The 24,533-nt window shown below is 41.8% G+C and overlaps 1 protein-coding gene across 1 annotated transcript; it reads right to left on the bottom strand.

The window, feature by feature from the left end:
- Positions 1-1,686: 1,686 nt before the first annotated feature.
- Positions 1,687-24,415, bottom strand: LOC123762709 (vascular endothelial growth factor receptor 1). The gene is made up of 12 exons (XM_069332223.1): positions 23,649-24,415; positions 21,583-21,785; positions 21,314-21,434; positions 17,461-17,603; positions 17,012-17,122; positions 15,708-15,863; positions 12,512-12,656; positions 10,327-10,554; positions 9,672-9,813; positions 7,096-7,238; positions 5,177-5,316; positions 1,687-2,993 (listed from the first exon to the last, which is right to left on the bottom strand). The coding sequence occupies exons 1-12, from the start codon at positions 24,181-24,183 to the stop codon at positions 2,850-2,852; spliced, it is 2,211 nt and encodes a 736-aa protein (XP_069188324.1). The 5' UTR covers positions 24,184-24,415; the 3' UTR covers positions 1,687-2,849.
- Between the last annotated feature and the right edge of the window lie 118 nt (positions 24,416-24,533).

Genomic DNA, 24,533 nt, shown 5'->3' with positions numbered 1-24,533 from the left:
CATAACGGATATTATTGAATAATATTAAGTTCGTGTTTGTAAGCATCATGATGTTGTCATAGCCTAGTGTACTCCGAGCAGCCATTGATTGCGCCTAGTGTATTTTCTCTGTTGTCTACAGTTGTTGCGTGGTGGAGGCGTCTATAGCAGCTCTAGCTACTAATATAATAATGTCTCGGTTAGTGTGTCAGTGTGTCTTCATGTGAGCATGTATTTCATTATGATAATTGTAGTTCCCTCATCGACTTGTTACCCTAACTTTTGTATTATTTTTCCATGCGAATTGATCGCGAACTGAGTTTAGTAAAGCTTGAGCGTAGTTGTGTTGTGTGTAATTTAATCTCACTCATTCATTCATTAATTCATTTATTTATCCTACATACTTTTAATAATTAAGTTAAAAAAAATTCATTTATTCAAATTTCCTAGTATTATTGACCGTTAACCTAAACTTTATTAGGCTATTAAATCTATAACTAATAATCTAATTAATCACAACTAATATATGCTGATCATAAACTTTATCTTTATTTCCTTCAACCACTTGGACTGGACGGTAGAGTGAATGAGCTTGCTTCATGCAGGTCGGCGTTCAATCCCCAACTGCACAAGTGGTTGAGCACCATTCCTTCCTCTCATCCCATCCCAAATTCTTATCCCTTCCAAGTGCTGTATAGTCATAATGGGTTGGCGCTTTCCCCTGATAGTTCACAGCCCCGCTCCTGTGCCAGGTAAGTCCATTACGGGCTCGCCATAGCCCGTGCTACTTGGAACTTTTGTTCCCAGTAGCTGAATCTAAAACAACAACAACCCTAATAGTTACCTTCCCTTCATCTTTATTCCTCACCGTATAAATCCTAAAATTATATGCAAATATGGTGTGTGTATAACAATGAAATAATAAATTTAATTATAGTTATAAATATTACCGGAAAGATTATTTATATATGATTTGTACTAAACCCTAAGTATATATATATATATATATAAACTTTAAGGAAAATACTGGGCAAATTATAAATCATGCTAATTAACATATACACATAAAGTTTTTAAAGAAAATTATAATAATAATAATGGAGGTAAAATTATTGATTATAATTATTATTATGATTATTATAGGCACATGAACGCTAGAATGGTGCTGTGGATGGTGTGTCATACTGGGTGATGTCTGATATGGTGAATGGGACTCGGGGTACATGATGATAATGATCATCATCATCATGATACATAATACAGCAAAATTTACATCATACTCGTCAAGACAAATACCATGGTGTTATGTACTCGTCCAGACAGGTCACATCACAATCATACTCAAGTCAGCTCACTGTACTTGAGTATATGTATCGAGTAAAATCATGCCTTTTTACACAGTAAAACGCTTACTGGAAAATATTTTTCATCATACGTTGTCAGAGCAACTAATACTTTTAGCCGTACAAGACAACCTACATCTCACTATTGTAAGGCAACTTACATATTTTATCAAGAAAACTCACATTCTACCATCATACGCCGTCATACATCTCTATAATACGTCACCGAGATAAAACTCCCGTCTTGTTGCATGCCATGAAGCAACTTTCCAAGATAACTCACATCTCTTTGGTGGAAAAGCTAGGCTGGGACAGTCGATCGCCGCTCTCCAAACTCCTAATGAAGTTATCATCACAAGTGACGCCCGGGTACGGGTCCTTGCCCAAGCTGAAGATCTCCCACAGCACCACTCCGAAGGCCCACACATCGCTCTTCGTTGTCAGGACCCCGTTGCTCAGCCCCTCCACCGACATCCACTTCCACGGGACTGCTTGCTGGTGTGGGGAAGGGGGTGAGGTGAATGGTGGGTGTCCGGAAACGGGTATCAGGAAAATCAGGAGGTGAATGGTAGGTGTCCTTAAGTGATTATGGGTGGCAGGAGGAGAATAACGGGGCTTTCATGAAGTAAATGATTGGTGTCAGAAGGTGAATGATGGGCGTCAGGATGTTGTTGTTTTATATTTAGCTACTCAGAACAAAATGTCCATGTAAACGGGCTATATTGAATGGTTACTATCAATGGGGATAGGGAGGGATCTGTGATAGAGGAAAGTTTGTGAAGGTGAAAAAGACGCAGATGAAGGGAAGACGCTATACCCAAGTAATATTTACAGATTATGGATGGTGCTACAGTCTCAGCAGCATGGTGCCTTCTTTTGATATTTGTTTATGCATAAAACGTGCGCCAAATATATAATTCAATAAATCGTGTCGATTCGTTATCAAACCATCTTTATCATATTTTTCACAGTAAAATGAAATACCTAAGATGCATTAGGTTATAGAAATAATATATTCATGCAAATTTAACGGATTGTTGCATTATCGACGAATTTTTTATTGTGAAAAATAGGGTAGGAAATTAATGAGAATTAATGTGATTTAAATCATACCAAACTAGAAGATACATATCCTAAGCTCAACACTATAATAAATATAAATAAATGTTTATTCAGGTTAAAGTACATACATACAAGAGGAGTTACAAACAGAATGTTAGATTTCTAGATAAAGCTAGTACATACTATGCCTAAAGCCACTAATACGCACAGCGTTTCGGGCAATTAGCTGAACCCGTTTTTTTTTTTTTTTTTTTTTTTTTGAGAAATATGCCTCTCGATAACCCTAGGGAAAAACTGACTCCTTTAACATCGCTCGTGTTATGTCGTTATGCTCTCGTACTGGCATCCTGAATTATTTTAAATTCTTTAATATTATTTAACACAGCTGTTAATCATATAGCTTGTCGGGCTTAGTGTTTTTCTTATAATAATTTCTCTCTAGCTGAAATCTGTGAAGGAAGGAGCCTAGTAAGTCACGGAGTCACTCACCCCGGTTCCCTTGCAGTAGATGCCTCTGTACATTGTCCTGGAGAGACCGAAGTCGCTGATCTTGACCAAGAGGTTGTTGTCAAGCAGGATGTTGCGGGCTGCCAGGTCCCCATGCAGCACCTGTCACTCACACACACATCACTGCTGGTTACTCTCCCACACGTCACATCTTTATCATGTTATTCTTGCACACACCACGTCTTCGTCATGTTACACACGCACACATCACATCTTTATCAAGTTATTCTTGCACACACCACGTCTTCGTCATGGTACACACGCACACATCACATCTTTATCATGTTATTCTTGCACACATCATATATTTATCATGTTACTCTCGCGTACATCACATCTTTATCACGTATCTGTACCATACACCACATCATTATCATGTTGCTGTAATACATACATCATTATCATGTTGCTGTAATACATACATCATTATCATGTTGCTGTAATACATACATCATTATCAAATTACACACATCATCTTCATATTACTGTCATTCACACCGAATCGTTATAACAGATGGGTGTAGTGGTAGGGTGTTCACATAGCTCTTCCCTATAAATATTCATCATACAATGTTCCAGTGCCAGTATGGCACTGGTATTTAAATTATAATAATAATTTAAATACAGTATTAATAATAATTAATTATTATTAATACTTTTTAATTGTAAGCATATATATACAATATATATTGTTACAGTTTTGTTATACAGTGTTGAAGGGAAGTATGCATTTAATATGGCATTTAATTAAAGAACATTTCTTTTCGACATCTTTCATCGTTGCAGAGGCCTAAGCTCTCGTCGCCCTCCAATCCGTCCTCAGTCCAAGTCCATTCCATCCTGCGGTCGACCCCAAAGACGCATTCATCAATTTAACATGCTGTTCATTCAAAACAGGAATTTTGTCAAATATAAATTAATACTATTATATATTAGCATATTGTACATAAAATATCATATGAATGATCAGCATGTTATCATATGAATGAACAGCATGTTAAAATTGATGAATGCGTCTTTGGGGTCGACCGCTGGATGGAATAGACTTGGTCTCAGGCCGGATTGAGGTGCGAAGCTGGCAGATCACCTTTTGTGGATGCTTTATGACTTAAATGTAATCTTAGTCTTCTCTTCTAAAACTTTCTTCATTTTTGTTACTCACCGATCCAGCTGTGGAACCCCGTGAAACTGTGAGTCAACCAAAGCTGGGTTGCAACCGCGAAGAACAAGGTATTTGTTCGTAGCTGTACATGGCCTACACATTCACCCCATCGCACTGTTGCAGTGATTGGTTACAATACACGGAAAGCTCCTCGGTCAGTCTGCCAAAATTGCGCACTGTCTGCGGACGCGATATACTGGAACCGCACCTCTTGACACGTTTGACTGCATCACTATATTTTGCAGTGTTATAAAACATGGCACCCACGAACCACACCAGCACTAACACAGGCATCAAATACTTTTTCGCCACACACCCGTAAGCAAAAATCAAAATGCACACAATGTAGGCAGCACAGTTGTTGATTCATTATGTGAGACACCTACACTCACTCAAGATACAGACAACAGAAACAATATCTGTCACGGAGATGTACCACGAAGCAGGCACCATAACACTCAAGGTACGATGTTCCTCCACAACTGAAGTCAACAAACTCCTTCAACAGGGAATCAAAATACACAACATCAGCACTCCTCTTACCACATCACCCCTGTTGAATTTCTTAACTTAGTTTAATGTTTCAAATGTTACCAAATCTTGCAAGGATTCCCAGTACTGCTTAAGGTGCTCCGAACAGAGGCCACGTTTGATCACTAAACCACAACTTAGAAGATGGAACAGCGACGATGTTTCGGTCCGTCCTGGACCATTATCATGTCGTGTGACTTAATAATGGTCCAGAACGGACCGAAACGTCGTCGCTTCTCTATCTTCTTTGTGATTTAGTCATCATTTCTTCAGCCACGTTTGTGACTCATTGTCTGCCCAGGAACACTGCTGGACTAGTTGCAACAACACTTCTTCTTCTTGATAGTAGGTGCAGTTTGCATGAAGGGTTTGTCCTCCCGATGACTGCTCACAACAACACTACACTCGAATGCAAATCCTGCGATGGGCCGCACTCAGAGTATTATCACGCCAAAGAATATTAGTCCCACATACGCAAAGCACACTTTTTTATAACAGTCCCACATACACATGATAATATAAACTCCAATAACACTGTTGCTTCCTAATGAGGGAGTTCGGATACTTTGAATGCATAAAGGTTGTACATTACCTTCCTGATGGCGAGGTACTCCATGCCGCGGGAGATCTGGTAGGCCCACGAGAGTAAAGTGTCAGAGGCGCCCAGGAGCTCAGAATGTGACCCGCAGAACGACCCGGACCTAATTACGTTATTTCTGCTGCTCGCTCCTGCTGAAGAAACTGTGCGCTTAGTCCAGGTCTTCTGTTATTAGGGCTGCCGGTTTCATGAATATTAGACAGTAACTAGTAACTATCTATCATACCTGCTCTGACAGATGTGAAAAGTGAAAGCTTTCGCCATCACCACCCCCCAGTTCATTCTACTTGCTTACCAGCCTTATGATACTTTAATTCCCGTTGCTGGGACAGGAAGCCTGCACTTAGGCTTATTAAGGTCCCCCTTGGCTAACTACTCAACCTCTCCTCCTACAAAGAACGTCGCTTTTCCCTCGCATGCGTTACATAAGGCCAAAAAATGTCGCAGTAGAAAATTGAAGCGGCTCGCGAAAGTGACGTACTGTCCCGTTTTCTGTTTTAGGTCCTCTGGTAGGTTAGGAGAGGACACTTTAAATTGTCCCTTCAGAGTCACGAACCCCAGAGGGTTCGAGTCACTTCTAGGGTGTGAGTTTTCAGTTGCATATAGTCCTGGGGACCATTCAGGCTTGTTCGCATTTGTGTTCCTCACGTGTGCCCCAAAGAATGAGGTGATTTGATAAAATGCTATGCCCAAGATAACCATCCGAGTGCCGGCGGGGAAGTGGTTCAAATAGATTCGGCTATCACTTCCTTTTGTCCGGTCGTGATGGTCAAGCGGATTAAGGCGTCCTGTATATACCAGTTGCGTTGCTCCTGGCAGTATTCTGGGGTGTGAGTTTTCAGTTATATATATATATATATATATATATATATATATATATATATATATATATATATATATATATATATAATATATATATATATATATATATATATATATATATATATATATATATATATATATATATATAATATATATATATATATAAGGCACCCTCCCTAGGATGCAAGCGCACAACAAGCTGCATAACCCCTGGGTACCTATTTACTGCTATATGATGAGAGGCATCATGTAATAGAAAACATGCCCAACTGTTTCTGTCCCACCCGGGATTTCCCGATTGTGAGTCGAGAACAAACCCAACTATCCTACCAAGACCCCTAACGTATATATTTACACAGGCTGCCTGTCCCCGACAAAATACATTAATTATATAATTGAATGAGTTGCACGAAAACAACGAGGATTATACTTAATAATAATAATAATAATAATAATAATAATAATAATAATAATAATAATAATAATAATAATAATAGTTGTATTCATAAGAATGTGTGTGTACAAAGAACAGAAGATGAAGGGGGCCGGTGTAGGTACCGGGGTTACACGTAAATATAAACCCACTACTACACAAAGCAACTTTGTTTAAAGCTTTGAATAATTCAGATAAAAAAATATTGATAAGGATAATGAGGTAAACACATAATAATAAAAGGGAAGTGACATATGTGAGAATGTTAATAAAATATAATAAATTATATATAATGTAATGGGTGATAATGAATGATGACATCCGTAGACTAATACGTTATGGAATCTGTTGTTCTATCAGGAATACAAAAGTGGTTTTTAACATTAATAGTAGTAAGGAAATACAAACGTGTATTGTAACCACTAGGACATAAACATGGATTAAATTAGTACAATTGAAAGATTTAAAATTTTAAAATATACCTGGAAAAGATCATCAAGACAAATAGGAGGACCGTCGACAAGCCGCCGGCTTCCTGTCCTCGTCGAGGCGACTAGGGTTAGTAGTCCGCAGGTCAAACAGGTGAAGATTAAATGAAGAAAACGCTTAAAAATAAACGAGAAGTAAGATAACATACATGAGTCGAGTTAGCACTTACCGAGTGTAGATAAGGTGGCGTCAGATGAGCAGCGGTGGTGTAGTGAGATATCAGAGGACTGGAAGTATGTGTAGGGTGTGACATCAGAGGGGCGGCGGCGGGAGGCTGGAGGGTGTCCAGAGGCCAGACCCAAGCCAGCTTCCCTGTGGACACGCTCACATTGCAGTCATGGCTTCTCGGGACCAACAGAGTGATAAGAGGAATATCTAATGTTACTTAGTCTTGCTTATATATTCTGCATAATAATCATTTCAATGCATTTATGATGCAAAAGTTATTGAAAACATATGGACACTGCTTGAAAGAAAACGGAGAAATTTTTGGGGGAAGAAAAACTAGGCGTTGAATGCCATTAATTAAGCGGTTTGCGTCAAGCGCCGCGCGCGCAAAAAGCCAGGGTAATTACATTTTATGCTTCCGCAGTGCAACTCAAGCAGTCCATATTTTTCTGCTTTCTCGCTGTTGCAAATGCACTTGTATTCAGTGTGAATTGGGGCACCAAGGCGGAGGGCCACTGCTACACGAAGGGATTCGGGATCAAGGCGCGTGCCCATTGCCGACATGGGTACTGCCAGGAGGAAGTCTCCTGCATGGGGGGCTTTCTCCTTGTCTGATGTTGCGGCGCTGAGAATGCCATCGGCTTTTTCTACTACTGCCTGGATTGTTTATGATAATATATATATATATATATATATATATATATATATATATATATATATATATATATATATATATATATATATATATATATATATATTATATATATATATATTATATTAATGTATATATATATATACATATATATATATATATATATATATATATATATATATATATATATATATATATATATATATATATATATACTACTCCAAGCTTGTACTAAAGAGGCACCCTTCTTGAGCCCGGATGGGCACATGTATAAGCAAGTAGATGGGGTCGCCATGGGTTCTCCCCTAGGTGTCCTGTTTGCAAACTTCTACATGGGTACCATCGAGCAAAAAGTCTTAGTCGACATGAACTTGAAACCGGCCATATACTGCAGGTATGTTGACGACATTTTTACACAGGTACCTGATGTCAGACATCTGCAGGAGCTGAAGGAGGCATTTGAGCAGAGTTCCGTGCTGCGTTTCACTTACGAGATGGAAAAGGATGGGAAGCTGCCCTTTCTAGATGTAACAGTCATGGAAAAGGGCGGAGGTTTCCACACTGCAGTCTACACTAAGGAAACAAACATAGGAATGTGCCTAAATGCCAACAGCGACTGCCCAGACAGGTACAAGAGGAGTGTTGTTAACGCATATGTCGACCGTGCTCTCAGCCACAGCTCAGAATGGAAGCAAGTCGACGAAGAACTCTGTAGGGTAAGGCAGGTCCTAGTCAATAACGGCTTCTCCAATGGTTTCGTCGAAGACATCATAAGAAGGAAAGTGAAAAGCCATGCAACCTCTGAAGAGACAACTAACACAACACCTATACCCCCTATTAGACTATTTTACAGGAACTTCTTTTCCACAGCTCATAAAACGGAGGAAAGGGTCCTGAAAGATATTGTTAATAGAAACGTTATCCCTACAGACAAAAATCAGAGGATACAACTGACGATTTACTATAAAACCAGAAAAACGGCCAGCCTACTCATGAGAAACTCTCCAGACACAAAACAGAACGCTTTAAAAGAGACTAACGTCGTCTATGCCTTCAAATGCCCACTTGGGGACTGTAAGCTCCAAAAAACCCAGTATATAGGCAAGACAACATCTCTTTCTAGGCGTTTAACGATGCATAAGCAACAGGGCTCCATTAAGGAACAGATAATCTCTTCCCACAACCAAACCATCGCCAGAGAAATCCTGGTAAACAACACAGAAATCATCGATAGATACAGCGATAGCAGGCGGCTTGACGTTTGCGAGGCACTACACATCAAGAAGTCAACACCAGCAATCAACAGCCAATTATTGCACAACTATATTCTACCCACCTCAAGACTCCGCTCCAATATAGAAGCATCAAGAAATATGGACCAATAGGCTTTCTACAAACACTTCTATTCAATATCCATTGTTTCGTGTTCTGTCTTGTGTTGATGAAATTAATACCCTATTAATACTCTTGTTCTGTCTTGTGTTGATGAAATTAATACCCTATTAATACCACACTTTGTTCTGTCTTGTGTTAATGCCACATCACCCCTTCCACCTCACTCAAATGTAGATATAAAATCGGAGATACGTAAGTTCTATTCAGTTGTGTATTTGTGAACTGAAGTCTTTGAAAATGTAATAAGTTTTACGAAACGCGCCCGTGTCGCGTCAGAAGACTAGAAATAAAAATGAATTTTGGAGAATTGATTTTTGATTTACCTCCAACAGTGAAGCGTAATGTACGAAAGATTGAGAAAATTCGTGTTAGAATTATTAATCTTACTTTTTCGGTCATATTTAATAATATATGTCTACAGGAAAGACTGCTACCAAAATATATATATATATATATATATATATATATATATATATATATATATATATGAATGAGAGTTGGAGGTAAGAGCTGCCCGGGACGGAACTAACCGGAGTTGCTGCTGCAGGTCCCTTATCTTCCCCTGGCGTCCCTCTGGCCTCCACACCTCTCTCCCCAGGTCCTGCTGATGCTGCCTTATATAATCCAACAAGTTCCCATTTTGGCAGTATTCCAATATCAGTAGCATCTCACCTGTGGGAGAAATGGCATCTGATGTGTCAGTTGTTAGAGAAGGCACCTGATGTGCTAGTTGTTAGATTGGGTAGTTGACGTATTAGTTGTTAGAGAGGGTACCTGATGTGTCAGTTGTCAGAAAGAGCACTTAATTGGCGTGTCGGTCGTCAGATGATACAAACAAAACTGTTGACTAGACCACACACTAGAAGGTGAAAGGACGACGACGTTTCGGTCCGTCCTGGACCATTCTCAAGTCGACTTGAGAATGGTCCAGGGCGGACCGAAACGTCGTCGTCCCTTCACCTTCTAGTGTGTGGTCTGGTCAACATACTTCAGCCACGTTATTGACTCATCGCCTGCACAAACAAGACTGTTTGTGATCTTTTTAAATATTATAGATAAGGTTGGTAATCTTTATATCGATTATAGAATTTAGATCACCAGTTTTGGGTTTATTTATTCTGAAAACTACAGTTATAACGAAGGAAGATAGCTATAGCTACTGGTATAATACGTATCAACACTAACCTTTGGAGCCCATATTCTCGGAACAGACGCCCAGCAGGTTGGCGATATTAATGTGTCGCCCAATGTGGATGAGGATCTTGGCCTCGGTGCAGAGAGCCTTGAGGTGGGAGATCTCCTCTGTCGACCTGGCCATCTTGACGGCGACATGGGTGTGGGCCTCGCCGGGGACTAAGTCTTTGGCCGTGCCACAGTAAACACTCCCAAACTCTCCGCTCCCCAGCAGCTTTCCTGAAGCCAAGCACAACCATCTCAGAGATGCCTCTATGGCATCTGAAGTCACACACACAGCTAATCATGTTTTGTTTTTTTTAAGATATACTATAATATATGCATTAAAATATTTTACTCCCTCGTTTGTGTACAGACGACACCTGTATAATGCAGTTACCCGATGACCTGTAGTTGTATTCCTAGCTGTGATGACTGTGGTGTTCCCTCTATTCGTGTGGTACTTGCCGGTTCCCCAAGTGTGGGGCACTTGGGGAACTACAGACATATACTGTTGTGATGACAGAGGCTCAGATACAGTAATCCAGGGGGTGATGTTTCTTTCCGAGTGAGAGAAATACTCCACTTCATGGAGTAGGTTGGCTTCTTACCACAGCTTTAGTTTTATTGGTGGGATTAACCTTTTTTTAATGTTAATTTTAGTCATTTTTTCTGTAAATTAATGTTGGCATATATTTATTAGAATACATGAATTTATCTGCATGTAATTTTATTGGATTTATTCGTTCCTAATAAACTCGTTGTAATGATACATTAGGTACTTAAAAATATTAATAAATTAATATTTAAATACAGTACTGATAAATTACAAAACTATTGACGTTAAACATTGATAAATAAATGCAACTATCTAATTTCCAACCTCGCTCAAGAAAAGACTCCATCATCACTAAGATTATATGGATGAAGGGAAAGGTGTGAAAGGTAAGGCAGGTGGTGAAGGGTAGGGAGGGTGGTGAAGGATAGGCAATGTGGTGAAGGAGATCAAATGTAGAGAGGAAGATGGGAAAAATAGTGAAGGGTACGGAAAGTGGTGAAAGGTAAAGATTTTGGTGAAAGGTAGGGAAGTTGGTGAAGAATAAGGAAGATAATGAAGGGTAGGGAAGGCGGCGGAGAGGGATGTTAACATGGTTACAAAGTACAAGAAACTGTAGAGGGAAGACATTTACCGAAATAAAAATAGTGTGCAAGGAGAAGGGGTTACAGTGATGACGATAGTTTGTAGGGAAGATGACTACAGTGATGCAGATGGTGAGTAGTGAAGCCAGGAGTAGTGAAGATGTGGCGTCCCTCATCTGAACAACGCTTGGTAACCCCTCTAGTGTAATATGATGGGTCTAGGGTAGCTTACATTAGGTTTTTGGCATTCTTTCTCTTGCCCTTTTCAATACTGCACCAATAATATAAAACGACCACTTTGGGGCACCACAGTTAATTTTTGTACATATACTCCATACTACCATACATGTGGACTACGTTAACAATTAAATACTTCACCCAGCTAAGCAACATAAATATTGAGCCTATTATTTCCTACATTACTTCAGTTATAAATAAACTCAATATATTGACATTTTCTCTTCCCATCGATCCCATTGTGACGATGCTATTTTAGCTGTGATATAAAAAATAGAACATCCACATATAGTATATATAAATTTGGATGCCATTAAGCAGCCCCTGCACCTATATGCTAAGATCCCTAAACTGAAATTAGTTGAATTAAATATATATATTCATAACTGTCCAAATGTTTACATTTATAGACTCAAAAACTTTAATTCATAAAATGGTTGTGAATTTATAACTGACTTTACAGAATTTAAAATATAACTTAATTATTCATTTATACAAACAATGTGAATAATATAACACTGACCATTATAATTATAACAGACCTTGATTTCGTATGCTCAGGACCATACCTGTTTTATCTGTTTGTTCAGCGCCAACGTATAGTTTAAATATATACTTAATTATAAGGTATTTCCACATTTACCGACAGAATTGTATATGATTAAACAAATATGTTTGACTCCCAGGACGGCGTATACTGACTAAAGCCGCCCAGAACGATGAACACACGCCCTGACAACTTCGAATGTGACAACTGTTATGCAACCCAATTGGTTATTGTCGCCAGTAGTTGTTAGTTTATGGTATACCTTATACTCACCCAGAACGAGCCTCTTCCTGGCCACTTCGAACCTTTCGTCGTACGGCAGAATGTCTGCCTGTTCCGGCAACGTCAACGGAGTGTTACCGGCTGGGGCTCCCTTCAGGAACCTTCGCTCGACCTCCTTCAAGTCGCTCTGTTGTCTCTGTTGGGCCAGGACTAGGACGTATTTTGTTGTTTTAGAGAACAGCTGTGGTGCTGGCATTGAATTGGGGTCAGAGTGATGGTGGTGAGGTCAATAGAGTAACCGGCCTGTAGTGGGGCTCGCGGTTATTATAGTCTGTGGGATGTTTCTGTCTCTAGGTTTCATATTATACTGAGTGCATACGCCAGTTGTGTTGAGAATAAATAGTGGTGGTGTTAACTAGTGGTGACAGTAGTGGTGGTGTTAACTACTGGTGGTGTTAACTAGTGGTGATGGTAGTGGTGGTGTTAACTAGTGGTGATGGTAGTGGTGGTGTTAACTAGTGGTGATGGTAGTGGTGGTGTAAACTAGTGGTGATGGTAGTGGTGGTGTAAACTAGCGGTGATGGTAGTGGTGGTGTTAACTAGTGGTGATGGTAGTGGTGGTGTTAACTAGTGGTGATGGTAGTGGTGGTGTAAACTAGTGGTGATGGTAGTGGTGGTGTAAACTAGTGGTGATGGTAGTGGTGGTGTTAACTAGTGGTGATGGTAGTGGTGGTGTTAACTAGTGGTGATGGTAGTGGTGGTGTTAACTAGTGGTGACAGTAGTGGTGGTGTTAACTAGTGGTGACAGTAGTGGTGGTGTTAACTAGTGGTGATGGTAGTGGTGGTGTTAACTAGCGGTGATGGTAGTGGTGGTGTTAACTAGTGGTGTAAACTAGTGGTGATGGTAGTGGTGGTGTAAACTAGTGGTGATGGTAGTGGTGGTGTTAACTAGTGGTGATGGTAGTGGTGGTGTTAACTAGTGGTGACAGTAGTGGTGGTGTTAACTAGTGGTGACAGTAGTGGTGGTGTTAACTAGTGGTGATGGTAGTGGTGGTGTTAACTAGCGGTGATGGTAGTGGTGGTGTTAACTAGTGGTGATGGTAGTGGTGGTGTAAACTAGTGGTGATGGTAGTGGTGGTGTTAACTAGTGGTGATGGTAGTGGTGGTGTAAACTAGTGGTGATGGTAGTGGTGGTGTAAACTAGTGGTGATGGTAGTGGTGGTGTAAACTAGTGGTGATGGTAGTGGTGGTGTAAACTAGTGGTGATGGTAGTGGTGGTGTAAACTAGTGGTGATGGTAGTGGTGGTGTAAACTAGTGGTGATGGTAGTGGTGGTGTTAACTAGTGGTGATGGTAGTGGTGGTGTTAACTAGTGGTGATGGTAGTGGTGGTGTTAACTAGTGGTGACAGTAGTGGTGGTGTTAACTAGTGGTGACAGTAGTGGTGGTGTTAACTAGTGGTGATGGTAGTGGTGGTGTTAACTAGCGGTGATGGTAGTGGTGGTGTTAACTAGTGGTGATGGTAGTGGTGGTGTAAACTAGTGGTGATGGTAGTGGTGGTGTTAACTAGTGGTGATGGTAGTGGTGGTGTAAACTAGTGGTGATGTAGTGGTGGTGTAAACTAGTGGTGATGGTAGTGGTGGTGTTAACTAGTGGTGATGGTAGTGGTGGTGTTAACTAGCGGTGATGGTAGTGGTGGTGTTAACTAGTGGTGATGGTAGTGGTGGTGTTAACTAGTGGTGATGGTAGTGGTGGTGTTAACTAGTGGTGATGGTAGTGGTGGTGTTAACTAGTGGTGATGGTAGTGGTGGTGTTAACTAGCGGTGATGGTAGTGGTGGTGTTAACTAGTGGTGATGGTAGTGGTGGTGTTAACTAGTGGTGATGGTAGTGGTGGTGTTAACTAGTGGTGATGGTAGTGGTGGTGTTAACTAGTGGTGATGGTAGTGGTGGTGTAAACTAGTGGTGATGGTAGTGGTGGTGTTAACTAGTGGTGATGGTAGTGGTGGTGTTAACTAGTGGTGATGGTAGTGGTGGTGTTAACTAGTGGTGATGGTAGTGGTGGTGTTAACTAGTGGTGATGGTAGTGGTGGTGTAAACTAGTGGTGATGGTAGTGGTGGTGTTAACTAGTGGTGATGGTAGTGGTGGTGTTAACTAGCGGTGATGGTAGTGGTGGTGTTAACTAGTGGTGATGGTAGTGGTGGTGTTAACTAGTGGTGATGGTAGTGGTGGTGTTAACTAGTGGTGATGGTAGTGGTGGTGTTAACTAGCGGTGATGGTAGTGGTGGTGTTAACTAGTGGTGATGGTAGTGGTGGTGTTAACTAGTGGTGATGGTAGTGGTGGTGTTAACTAGTGGTGATGGTAGTGGTGGTGTTAACTAGTGGTGATGGTAGTGGTGGTGTTAACTAGTGGTGACAGTAGTGGTGGTGTTAACTAGTGGTGACAGTAGTGGTGGTGTTAACTAGTGGTGATGGTAGTGGTGGTGTTAACTAGCGGTGATGGTAGTGGTGGTGTTAACTAGTGGTGATGGTAGTGGTGGTGTAAACTAGTGGTGATGGTAGTGGTGGTGTTAACTAGCGGTGATGGTAGTGGTGGTGTAAACTAGTGGTGATGGTAGTGGTGGTGTAAACTAGTGGTGATGGTAGTGGTGGTGTTAACTAGTGGTGATGGTAGTGGTGGTGTTAACTAGTGGTGATGGTAGTGGTGGTGTTAACTAGTGGTGATGGTAGTGGTGGTGTTAACTAGCGGTGATGGTAGTGGTGGTGTTGTGTGTGTGTGTGGAGACGATAAGGGAGAAAGAAGGAGTAAAATATAAGGTGGATATATGATGCTAAGTGTGATGCTAACATATAGTGTTGGGGTACAGCACGAGGCATTTTGTTCCTGGTTCCAAGGAGAAGAGTGTTGTGTTATGTGGGAATAGTGTTGGGGCTGTGTTTCATCTTGCATGCGCAGCGTGTGTTGATAATTATGCACAGTGTGATCATAATTTTCACGCAATGAAAATGTGATGTTTGAGAGCAGGTTGTTGAAATAGTTTGAGTGAAAGGTAACAAACAGTACGATGTGGTTGCTTGTGTGGATGACTGTGTTTGTGGCATTGTGCATCAGTGTAATGGAAAATATTCGTGCAGTCTTTTTCTTAATATGAGAAAAGTTTCTTTACAAATGGTAAAGCGCGCAAGCTCCAGAGAGCGCACATGGTCAACCCCGGCGACCTACGCATCGCTCCATTATATTAAACCTCACCTTCCTAGACCCCGTAATGAAGCAGAAGAGAATGGCTGTGAAGGTGGCAGCCAACACGACGGCCAGGAGAATCCAGAGGAAGATAAGCATGGGGCTGATAGACCGGGTCTTGTACAAGTACGCTTCGTGTAGTAGGTGGCCGGCTTTGTTCATCACCTGCGGGACAACCCACCCTTATTATTGGCCATATATCAGCTGACATTTGTTCATACTGTTAGTATGTGTCTAGGTGTATCACAACCAAAGAAGAGAAGCGTTAAAATATTTATAAGAAATCAGATAGTCGGGAAGGTACATGGTGACCTCACATATATATAGATGGCATATTCGATAGAGACGGTAAAGGCAACAGAGAGAGAGAAATCAAGAAAATAACAGTAAAACTCAGGTAAACGAAAACTTTATCTGAAGAAACAGGAAGACATAAAAAATGAATAAAAAAAAGACTAAATAGAGGGTTGGGGGGGGGGGGGTAAAATAGACAGAAATATTCTTTGGGGCACACGTGAGGAACACAAATTCGCATTTGTGTTCCTCACGTGTGCCCCAAAGAATGAGGTGATTTGATAAAATGCTATGCCCAAGATTACCATCCGAGTGCCAGCGGGGAAGTGGTCCAAATAGCTTCGGCTATCACTTCCTTATGTCTGGTCGTGATGGTCAAGCGGATTAAGGCATCCTGTAAATACCAGTTGTGTTGCTCCTGGCAGTATGGGTTCGAGTCACTTCTGGGGTGTGAGTTTTCAGTCATATATATATATATATATATATATATGTATATATATACATATATATATATATGTATATATATATATACAGTATATATATATATAAGTAAACTTTCATATCAAGAGTGGTTGAGGGCTACAGGGCTAATAATACTACGAACCAGACATGTCAGGGTTGATCTCGTTGAAAATTTTAAAATAATGAACAAATTGCAGGATATGTTACAGATCACTTCTTAAAAAGGTCAGATGTAACACGAACGAAGAGCAACGGTTTCAAGGTCAACAAGCCACAATGCAGAACGGAAAACAGGAGATGCTTTTACCACCCATAGTTTAAAGCCCATGGAACCACCTGCTCCCGAAGCTGTAAATCCCAAAACTATGCTGAATTTCAAGGAGACCTTTGATAGGCTACTGGCTTCCTGTCCTCGTCGAAGCCACTAGAGAAATAGTGACCCTCAGGTAAATTCAGGTAAATATAAATTGGATGGCTGTTCCCCCCCCCCCCCCCCCCCGACACAATGAATTATTACTATATACTGTTTAGCATTATATGTGGTAAAAAACTCGTACCAGACAGCGATAGCGACCGTTATCATCAGGGAGGAATGGAGCGAACAGAAGCTCTTCTTGCGTTACTCTTATCCTTCCGTTGGCTTCCTCAGACTGCAGCAGCTGCCCGTTCTGAAAGAGGGCGCAAAGAAGACACTGAGGATAAGGCTCCAATCCTACTTAGAGGCTGAGGAAAGAAGGAGGGTAGATGGTTCTTTTGACTTATTTTCATTAAATTATTTGTTTAGGTGTAATAATCTTGCTAATTATTGATTACCTGCTACCAAGTAATGTGGATTACCTGATCTCATTGATGTGGAGGAATATGGATTACCTGATATCGTGATGTGGAGGGGTGTCGATTACCAGATACCAAGTAATGTGGAGGGGTATTGATTACATGATACCAAGTGATGTGGAAAGGTATGAATTACCTGATACCATGAGACGTGGGGCGGGTGTGGCCGTACCTTGAACCAGGTGATGGTAGGCGGAGGTCTTGCAGAAGCGCGACAAGTAAGGTTGAGGTTGGTGGAGAGGATCAGGTGAACGTCTTCAGTCAGGTATTTTGTCAGCTGATGAGGGCCAGGTACCCACTCCGGTGACGTCATCGCTGTGAGGTGATGGTGCATCATGATAAAATTCAGTTACTAGTCAACCACTAGGCCATGTTGGCTCCTCGGACCATCAAGTAGTATACAACAACATCGACAGTGCCAGAAACAGTGAAGCATCGCGTACTACCTTGCTGGAGTTGGGACCAGGGGGACTGACAAAGATTGTTCAACTTTCTTCTGAATGAATATTGGGATGTTTGTCTCACAAGAGGTGCTATTACGCAGGTTGAAAAGCTGAATTTCCAAATAATAATACATCAGAATGAGAAATCCACAGAGCAGATGACCAACTCTGACTTTCGTATCATTGTTGAGCTGCAGCCGATGAGAAATTTAGAGCCGTGAAATGTTACCGACGAAGGTCAACTCTAGGGAAATAAGATCCACTAATAATAACGCGAGACATCTTATGATGCCGGTGCAAAAATGGACTACTAACATGTAGGACGAGGACTTAAGAAACTAATTAGCAGGTGAGTCGGTGGTTAGCTAAGCTTGGTAGTGCACTATAAAAGAGCAGCGAGAGCTACCTCCTGACCACGGGAGACATCTCCCGTCACGCAGGGTGCAGTCGCACCTCCACAGATCTCCAGTATCATCTATTGATACTGGAAATGGCTCAAAAGGGCCACCACTTATGGGCTATTCATGCCCAAGCCACCTTTTGGGTAGCTTAATCTTCTCTCTCTCTCCCCACCTCCTGTTTTACGGGCTATTCATGCCCGTGCCACGTCTTGGGTGACTTAATCTTTATCAATCAATCAATCTACCTCCTGTTGAATATGCCACCACTCACCAAACCTGATGGTTCTGTAGCCACAAGTGATGTGGATTACGGATGAATATTTTGCTTCTCATTCTGCATGCGAGATGTAAGTTATGGAACCAAACCGCTCTCTCCCAACCCGTCCTCTTAAAATAACGTCAGTTTTCGCTCGTTTGCGCGACCTAGGACCAAACGGCCACTAACCGACCTGCATCTTACTTTCATTGTGTAATGTTGCTTCCAGCAGCACCAGCCCATCCAACTAAAAATATAGTACTTATAGCAATTATTTGGTCCAACGTGTCAATATGGACTGTTGGACCACCAAAAAGTTCACGTTTTGTATTAGTGAATTATCTGAAGTGGCGTTCTAGAAAATCGGAAATGTAACCAAAGAACCAAACCTAACATGTCCAAGTAATTCTAGGCTTAATATACGCTTTCTTAGCTCATACACAGTAAGTGCTATACAATGTCCAACCATTTGGACTGGACGGTAGAGCGACGGTCTCGCTTCTTGCAGCATTGCGGTAAATCCCTGACCGTCCAAGTGGTTAGGCACCATTCCTTCCCCGCCCCATCCCAAATCTTCATCCACATCCCTTCCAATTGCATAATGGATTGGCGTTTACTCCTGATAATTAGGAGAACCTTTGGCCTAGGACTGTTCAAGTTTGGTTTTTATATTTTTTTCTCGGATTCTATATATTTAATATTGTAGCACAAAATTAAACTTTTTGGTGCAATAGTACATAGTGATACGTTTTACCAAATGTACTGTTGTATCATATCAGGAGGATGGTTGGCAGCACATACTGCAGGAGCGTTGTCTGGGGGTGGTGTGAGTCAGCACATACTGCAGGAGCGTTGTCTGGGGGTGGTGTGAGTCAGCACATACTGCAGGAGCGTTGTCTGGGGGTGGTGTGAGTCAGCAATACTACAGGAGCGTTGTCTGGGGGTGGTGTGAGTCAGCACATACTGCAGGAGCGTTGTCTGGGGGTGGTGTGAGTCAGCAATACTACAGGAGCGTTGTCTGGGGGTGGTGTGAGTCAGCAATACTACAGGAGCGTTGTCTGGGGGTGGTGTGAGTCAGCAATACTACAGGAGCGTTGTCTGGGGGTGGTGTGAGTCAGCAATACTACAGGAGCGTTGTCTGGGGGTGGTGTGAGTCAGCAATACTGCAGGAGCGTTGTCTGGGGGCGGTGTGAGTCAGCAATACTACAGGAGCGTTGTTTGGGGGCGGTGTGAGTCAGCAATACTACAGGAGCGTTGTCTGGGGGTGGTGTGAGTCAGCACATACTGCAGGAGCGTTGTTTGGGGGTGGTATGAGTCAGCACATACTGCAGGAGCGTTGTCTGGGGGTGGTGTGAGTCAGCACATACTGCAGGAGCGTTGTCTGGGGGTGGTGTGAGTCAGCACATACTGCAGGAGCGTTGTCTGGGGGTGGTGTGAGTCAGCACATACTGCAGGAGCGTTGTTTGGGGGTGGTGTGAGTCAGCAATACTACAGGAGCGTTGTTTGGGGGCGGTGTGAGTCAGCAATACTACAGGAGCGTTGTTTGGGGGCGGTGTGAGTCAGCAATACTACAGGAGCGTTGTCTGGGGGTGGTGTGAGTCAGCACATACTGCAGGAGCGTTGTCTGGGGGTGGTGTGAGTCAGCACATACTGCAGGAGCGTTGTCTGGGGGTGGTGTGAGTCAGCACATACTGCAGGAGCGTTGTCTGGGGGTGGTGTGAGTCAGCACATACTGCAGGAGCGTTGTCTGGGGGGGGTGGGGGTGAGTCAGCACAGACTGCAGAAGCCTAGCAACAATTTCTAGGTACTATTATAGGCTATTTTTGAGGGTGGGGGCGGTTTATTTATAATAAATTTGTAATATACTCGAATGAATTTACCGTAAAAGAAGCATTGTTAAATACATCCAATTTCGGGCTCGAAGGATACAGTGGCTAGACATAATTTTTGCAATTGACTCATTACAAAATTAACAAACTTAGAGGAAATGCGTGAGGAGGCGAGTATCGGGTCGGCACACGTCCTGTGATGTCACTTTTATTTTTGTACACAGGAAGGTATTAGATGAGCGAACATCTAAATTCTTTTGTATCAAGTTTTTAAATGAAATCCGCCAATCAGTTTACAACCAGCCGGTCCCAATTGATGCTGAATGAACAGGGACAAACAGTTAAGGATTGGTGTCCTCCCAGCCCAGAACTCGAACGAGACATTGCAAGCATAGGGACAGTCGGCGTATCTTAAGGCGAGAATGTTTACATGTCATAAAGCCACTAAGTATATTCTTGACATCAATACAGTTATGTTCAATAGAAGGTTTGCAATGAGAAAATAAAGTAATTTCTACAAATATGCAAGTATTTTCTTGATAATGTTTTTGTCCCTGAGTGTGTAGAGGGACTCAGCAGCCTATGGCAATGCAAGGGGCATGAACACCGAGATGTGTTAACATTCCCCATTTCTCTGTGTATATACACTGAGAGTTTACTTTTGTGAAGGCAGTATGTCACAATAACGTGGCTGAAAATTAGACACCTCATTTTGAATAAGAATAAGAGAATAAGGAAAGTAGTGGTGCAAGGACTGTGCCCAGAGTTAGAGTTTTTAACTGTGCTTGGACTCGATTTTATTTGGTTGACTGTTACTCTTTACATTCAGGTGGACAGAAAATTGAATATTCATCGCCCTACTTTACCTGTTATTCCTACTTATATCATTTTATAGCCTATCACTCTATGATCACATTTATGAAATGCCTTTGCAAAGTCCATGTACGTATACCACAGTTGCATTCTGTTTTGCGTCCCTAAAGTTTACTTGTTGGTGATCAGCAAGCTTTTGCAGTAGGCTTATTAAGCCTTCCGTGGTTGAAAGGTCTTAAGACAAGCACTTAACTAAAGCTAAGAATGTTACGGAAGTATTTACAGAGGACAGTGATGGTGAGGGTTGCGGGCGGGGAGATCAGGGTGTTAACGCGGGCGCGGCAGGTGTAGTGGCCCGCCTGCGTCTTGTTTACCTCGAGGTGTACGGATTGGCCCTCCACTACCTGAAACACAATCTATATCTTTCATATTCAGATTATAACAGTTTTTTTAATCATTAAAACCTATTGCTGTTCTCACATTACTCAAAGTATTGTTGATACTTCAAACGCAAAAGTTTCATATAACAAACGGATCACCTCGAATCAGTACCTGTTGGGTGGGCAGAGTCCAAGTGTAGAGTGAAACGAATTTCGAGAACAAAAAGTCATGTCGGCTGTGGCTGCAGAACAGGGAGACCCGTGTTCCCTCCACTACCTCGTAGTGAATTTTGTCGTCCTTGTCATCATCGCTCCCTCCCTGGAACTTACTGGAGCTGGAACTTTCCCGACCATGAACCAGTTCCACTGTGGGAGCTGTCGGAGGGAGGAGACGGTACAGTTTATACGTGTTTGCCGCTTGTTGAGCCCAATATTTAAATACATCTTTAATCCGGCATACTGGTCATACTTCCTGAAAAAGTATTTAAGACACTGCAGACTTTGTTATGAAAGATACAGGGAGGAAAAGGAATGGCAATTGACTTCAATGTTGTTGTAAATCTGTGATGTGTTAATATCATAAATACTGTATATACTATATACCATGCAGTTTATATAGAGCTTACTATATCTACCGGCATGCATGACCCTATGTAACTTAGGCACTTTTTCCAGACCCTTAATTATAAATATAAAGTATACAATCATTGCCCCGAAGACAAATAATATTTACCTAATAATTTTAAGCATTTAAATTGATATTATACATAAATTTTTCCGTTAAACAATATTTACCTTACAAAAAATAATTTAATTCGTTTTGATGGAGACAGAAAGCACATATTATATATATACTAGTATTACTGAATTTGACAGAAAGGATAAGATCACTGATTCTAAAGTAAATCTTCTCTATATTTCTTCACATGAGAAGGAAGTTGAACAATTAAACTCTCCAAAGCAAATTTTTTTTAATATATTTGCGCCTGACGCCAAGAGAGTTAATTAATTCTTGTTAATATTATCAAAGGCAGAGTTTGAATGGTTACAAAGTGATTGATTGATTAAGATTAAGTCACCCAAGAGGTGGCACGGGCATGAATACTGTAATAAATAGCCCCCGTTACAAATGTTGTTTTAGATTCAACTACTGGGAACAAAAAGTTCGAAGTAGCACGGGCTATGGTGAGCCCGTAACTTACCTGGCACAGAAGCAGGGCAAGTAGCACGGGCTATGGTGAGCCCGTTGTGGACTTATCTGACACAGGAGCAGGGCAAGTAGCACGGGCTATGGAGAGCCCGTTGTGGACTTACCTGACACAGGAGCAGGGCAAGTAGCACGGGCTATGGAGAGCCCGTTGTGGACTTACCTGGCACAGGAGCGGGGCAAGTAGCACGGGCTATGGAGAGCCCGTTGTGGACTTACCTGGCACAGGAGCGGTGCTGATGAATATTGTTCAACATCTGGTTTATAACACTGGGAAATTGTTCCATACAAAATTATGTTAGGTGAATGACGAAAGAAATAATAGTAGAGAGAAAGTGAGGTGATACGCCAATAAACTAAGTCTTCAAAGTAAAGTCAGGTGATAGGGTAATGAGAAATCAGGTGACCGTAATGGGCATGGCGTTTTGGGCAGTGACGTCATCGTTGGTTTCGCGTTCCGGGCTTGTTCTCACTCTCACGGTGGAAAAATTGAATAATTATATTATTTGAGTGTTTGTGGTCGGTTGTTTTACTTTTATGTATCTTTACAGGTTACAGGTGCTTCAAGAATCTGTAATCTCCTCACATCTTGGGCTTTATCTAAGATACAAGTGTTTTTATTCAGCATTTCTCTTGTTAGGGTGATGTCATAAGCATATATCGTGTGAGTTTTAGGGCCACCTGATTGAAAATGATAGGTTAAACACCTCGTGAGCTTGATCAACGTCATACCTATGTACTTAGATTGAAGGCTACATTCTTCATGGGAGCAGGCACACATATATATCACGTTCGACTACTGTAAAGGGTTGGCTTCTGGCTGTTTTTAATGAGAAGAACTCTTTGCAGCTGGTAAAAGAATAACGTTTGCACTACATCTTCCAAACATGTAAGTACAATATTACACATTGAAGTTAAGTATATTTAGGTACATTAATTAGCATCTTATCTAGTTGAATTTTAGGTTTCAGTTCCTGAGCCCATTATGTTCTTCTGTGCATAATAAATGTAATAAACGTAAACCCACTTACCTTCTTCTGTGACTAGATGATAATCTATGCAGTCGAGAAAAGTGGACACTTCGGTTGAGGTCAGTCTCTTGGGTTTCAACGAGTCTCGCAAGAGTTTATAACCATTGCTTGTGGTATTCTTAAGAAAAAGAATTTGGTTACGTGCCATACCCTCTCTTTGTTTTGGTTGATATTTATCAATTGTTATTTTGCCGCTGAATATGGGAGGTTTGATTGGAGCAGACACGTGGAAACAGTAGTCTTCGCCTTGGACAGTCATGGCTGCCACCACGATGACATCCGCTTCGTGTAACACTGACATCATGTCCTCCGATCCGAAAACTTTACTTAAGGTAGAGTTTTCACATGCTGGAAATACGTGCTGAGGAGCACTTAAGCCAGCCAGGAGGACCAAGGTCAGCAGGTGCTGGAGAACGTCGACTGATCCCCAGCACCTGTGGCGACCGCAGCTGCTGGTCCCACGCCAGTCACACAGCTGCTGCAGGTAAGTCCGAAGACGACCTTCTTCAAAGGGGGATAGAGGGACTGCAGGCATGGACCCCGACGGAGACTCGCTGGGAAAGGATGACGGCGGAGCAGGATGTTGGTGGTGGCAGCGAGAGCACGGGTGCTTCTGAGGCAGGGGCGATTGCACTAGGATAAGGCGACTGCTTGAAGCTTATATTATTGTTGTTGTCAGAGGAAATGCCACGGGAGACATCTCCCGTCACGCAGGGTGCACTCGCACCTCCACAGATCTCCAGTATCAGCTCTTGATACTGGAAATGGCTCAAAAGGGCTACCACTTACGGGCTATTCATGCCCGTGCCACCTTTTGGGTGGCTTAATCTTCATCAATCAATCAATCAATCTTATAAACACCCATCAAATTCTGACTTAAATTGC

This window comes from Procambarus clarkii, chromosome 27, assembly GCF_040958095.1.
Source record: "Procambarus clarkii isolate CNS0578487 chromosome 27, FALCON_Pclarkii_2.0, whole genome shotgun sequence".
Taxonomy (NCBI): Eukaryota; Metazoa; Arthropoda; class Malacostraca; order Decapoda; family Cambaridae; genus Procambarus; species Procambarus clarkii.
This window is presented reverse-complemented; position numbering and strand designations above follow the sequence as displayed.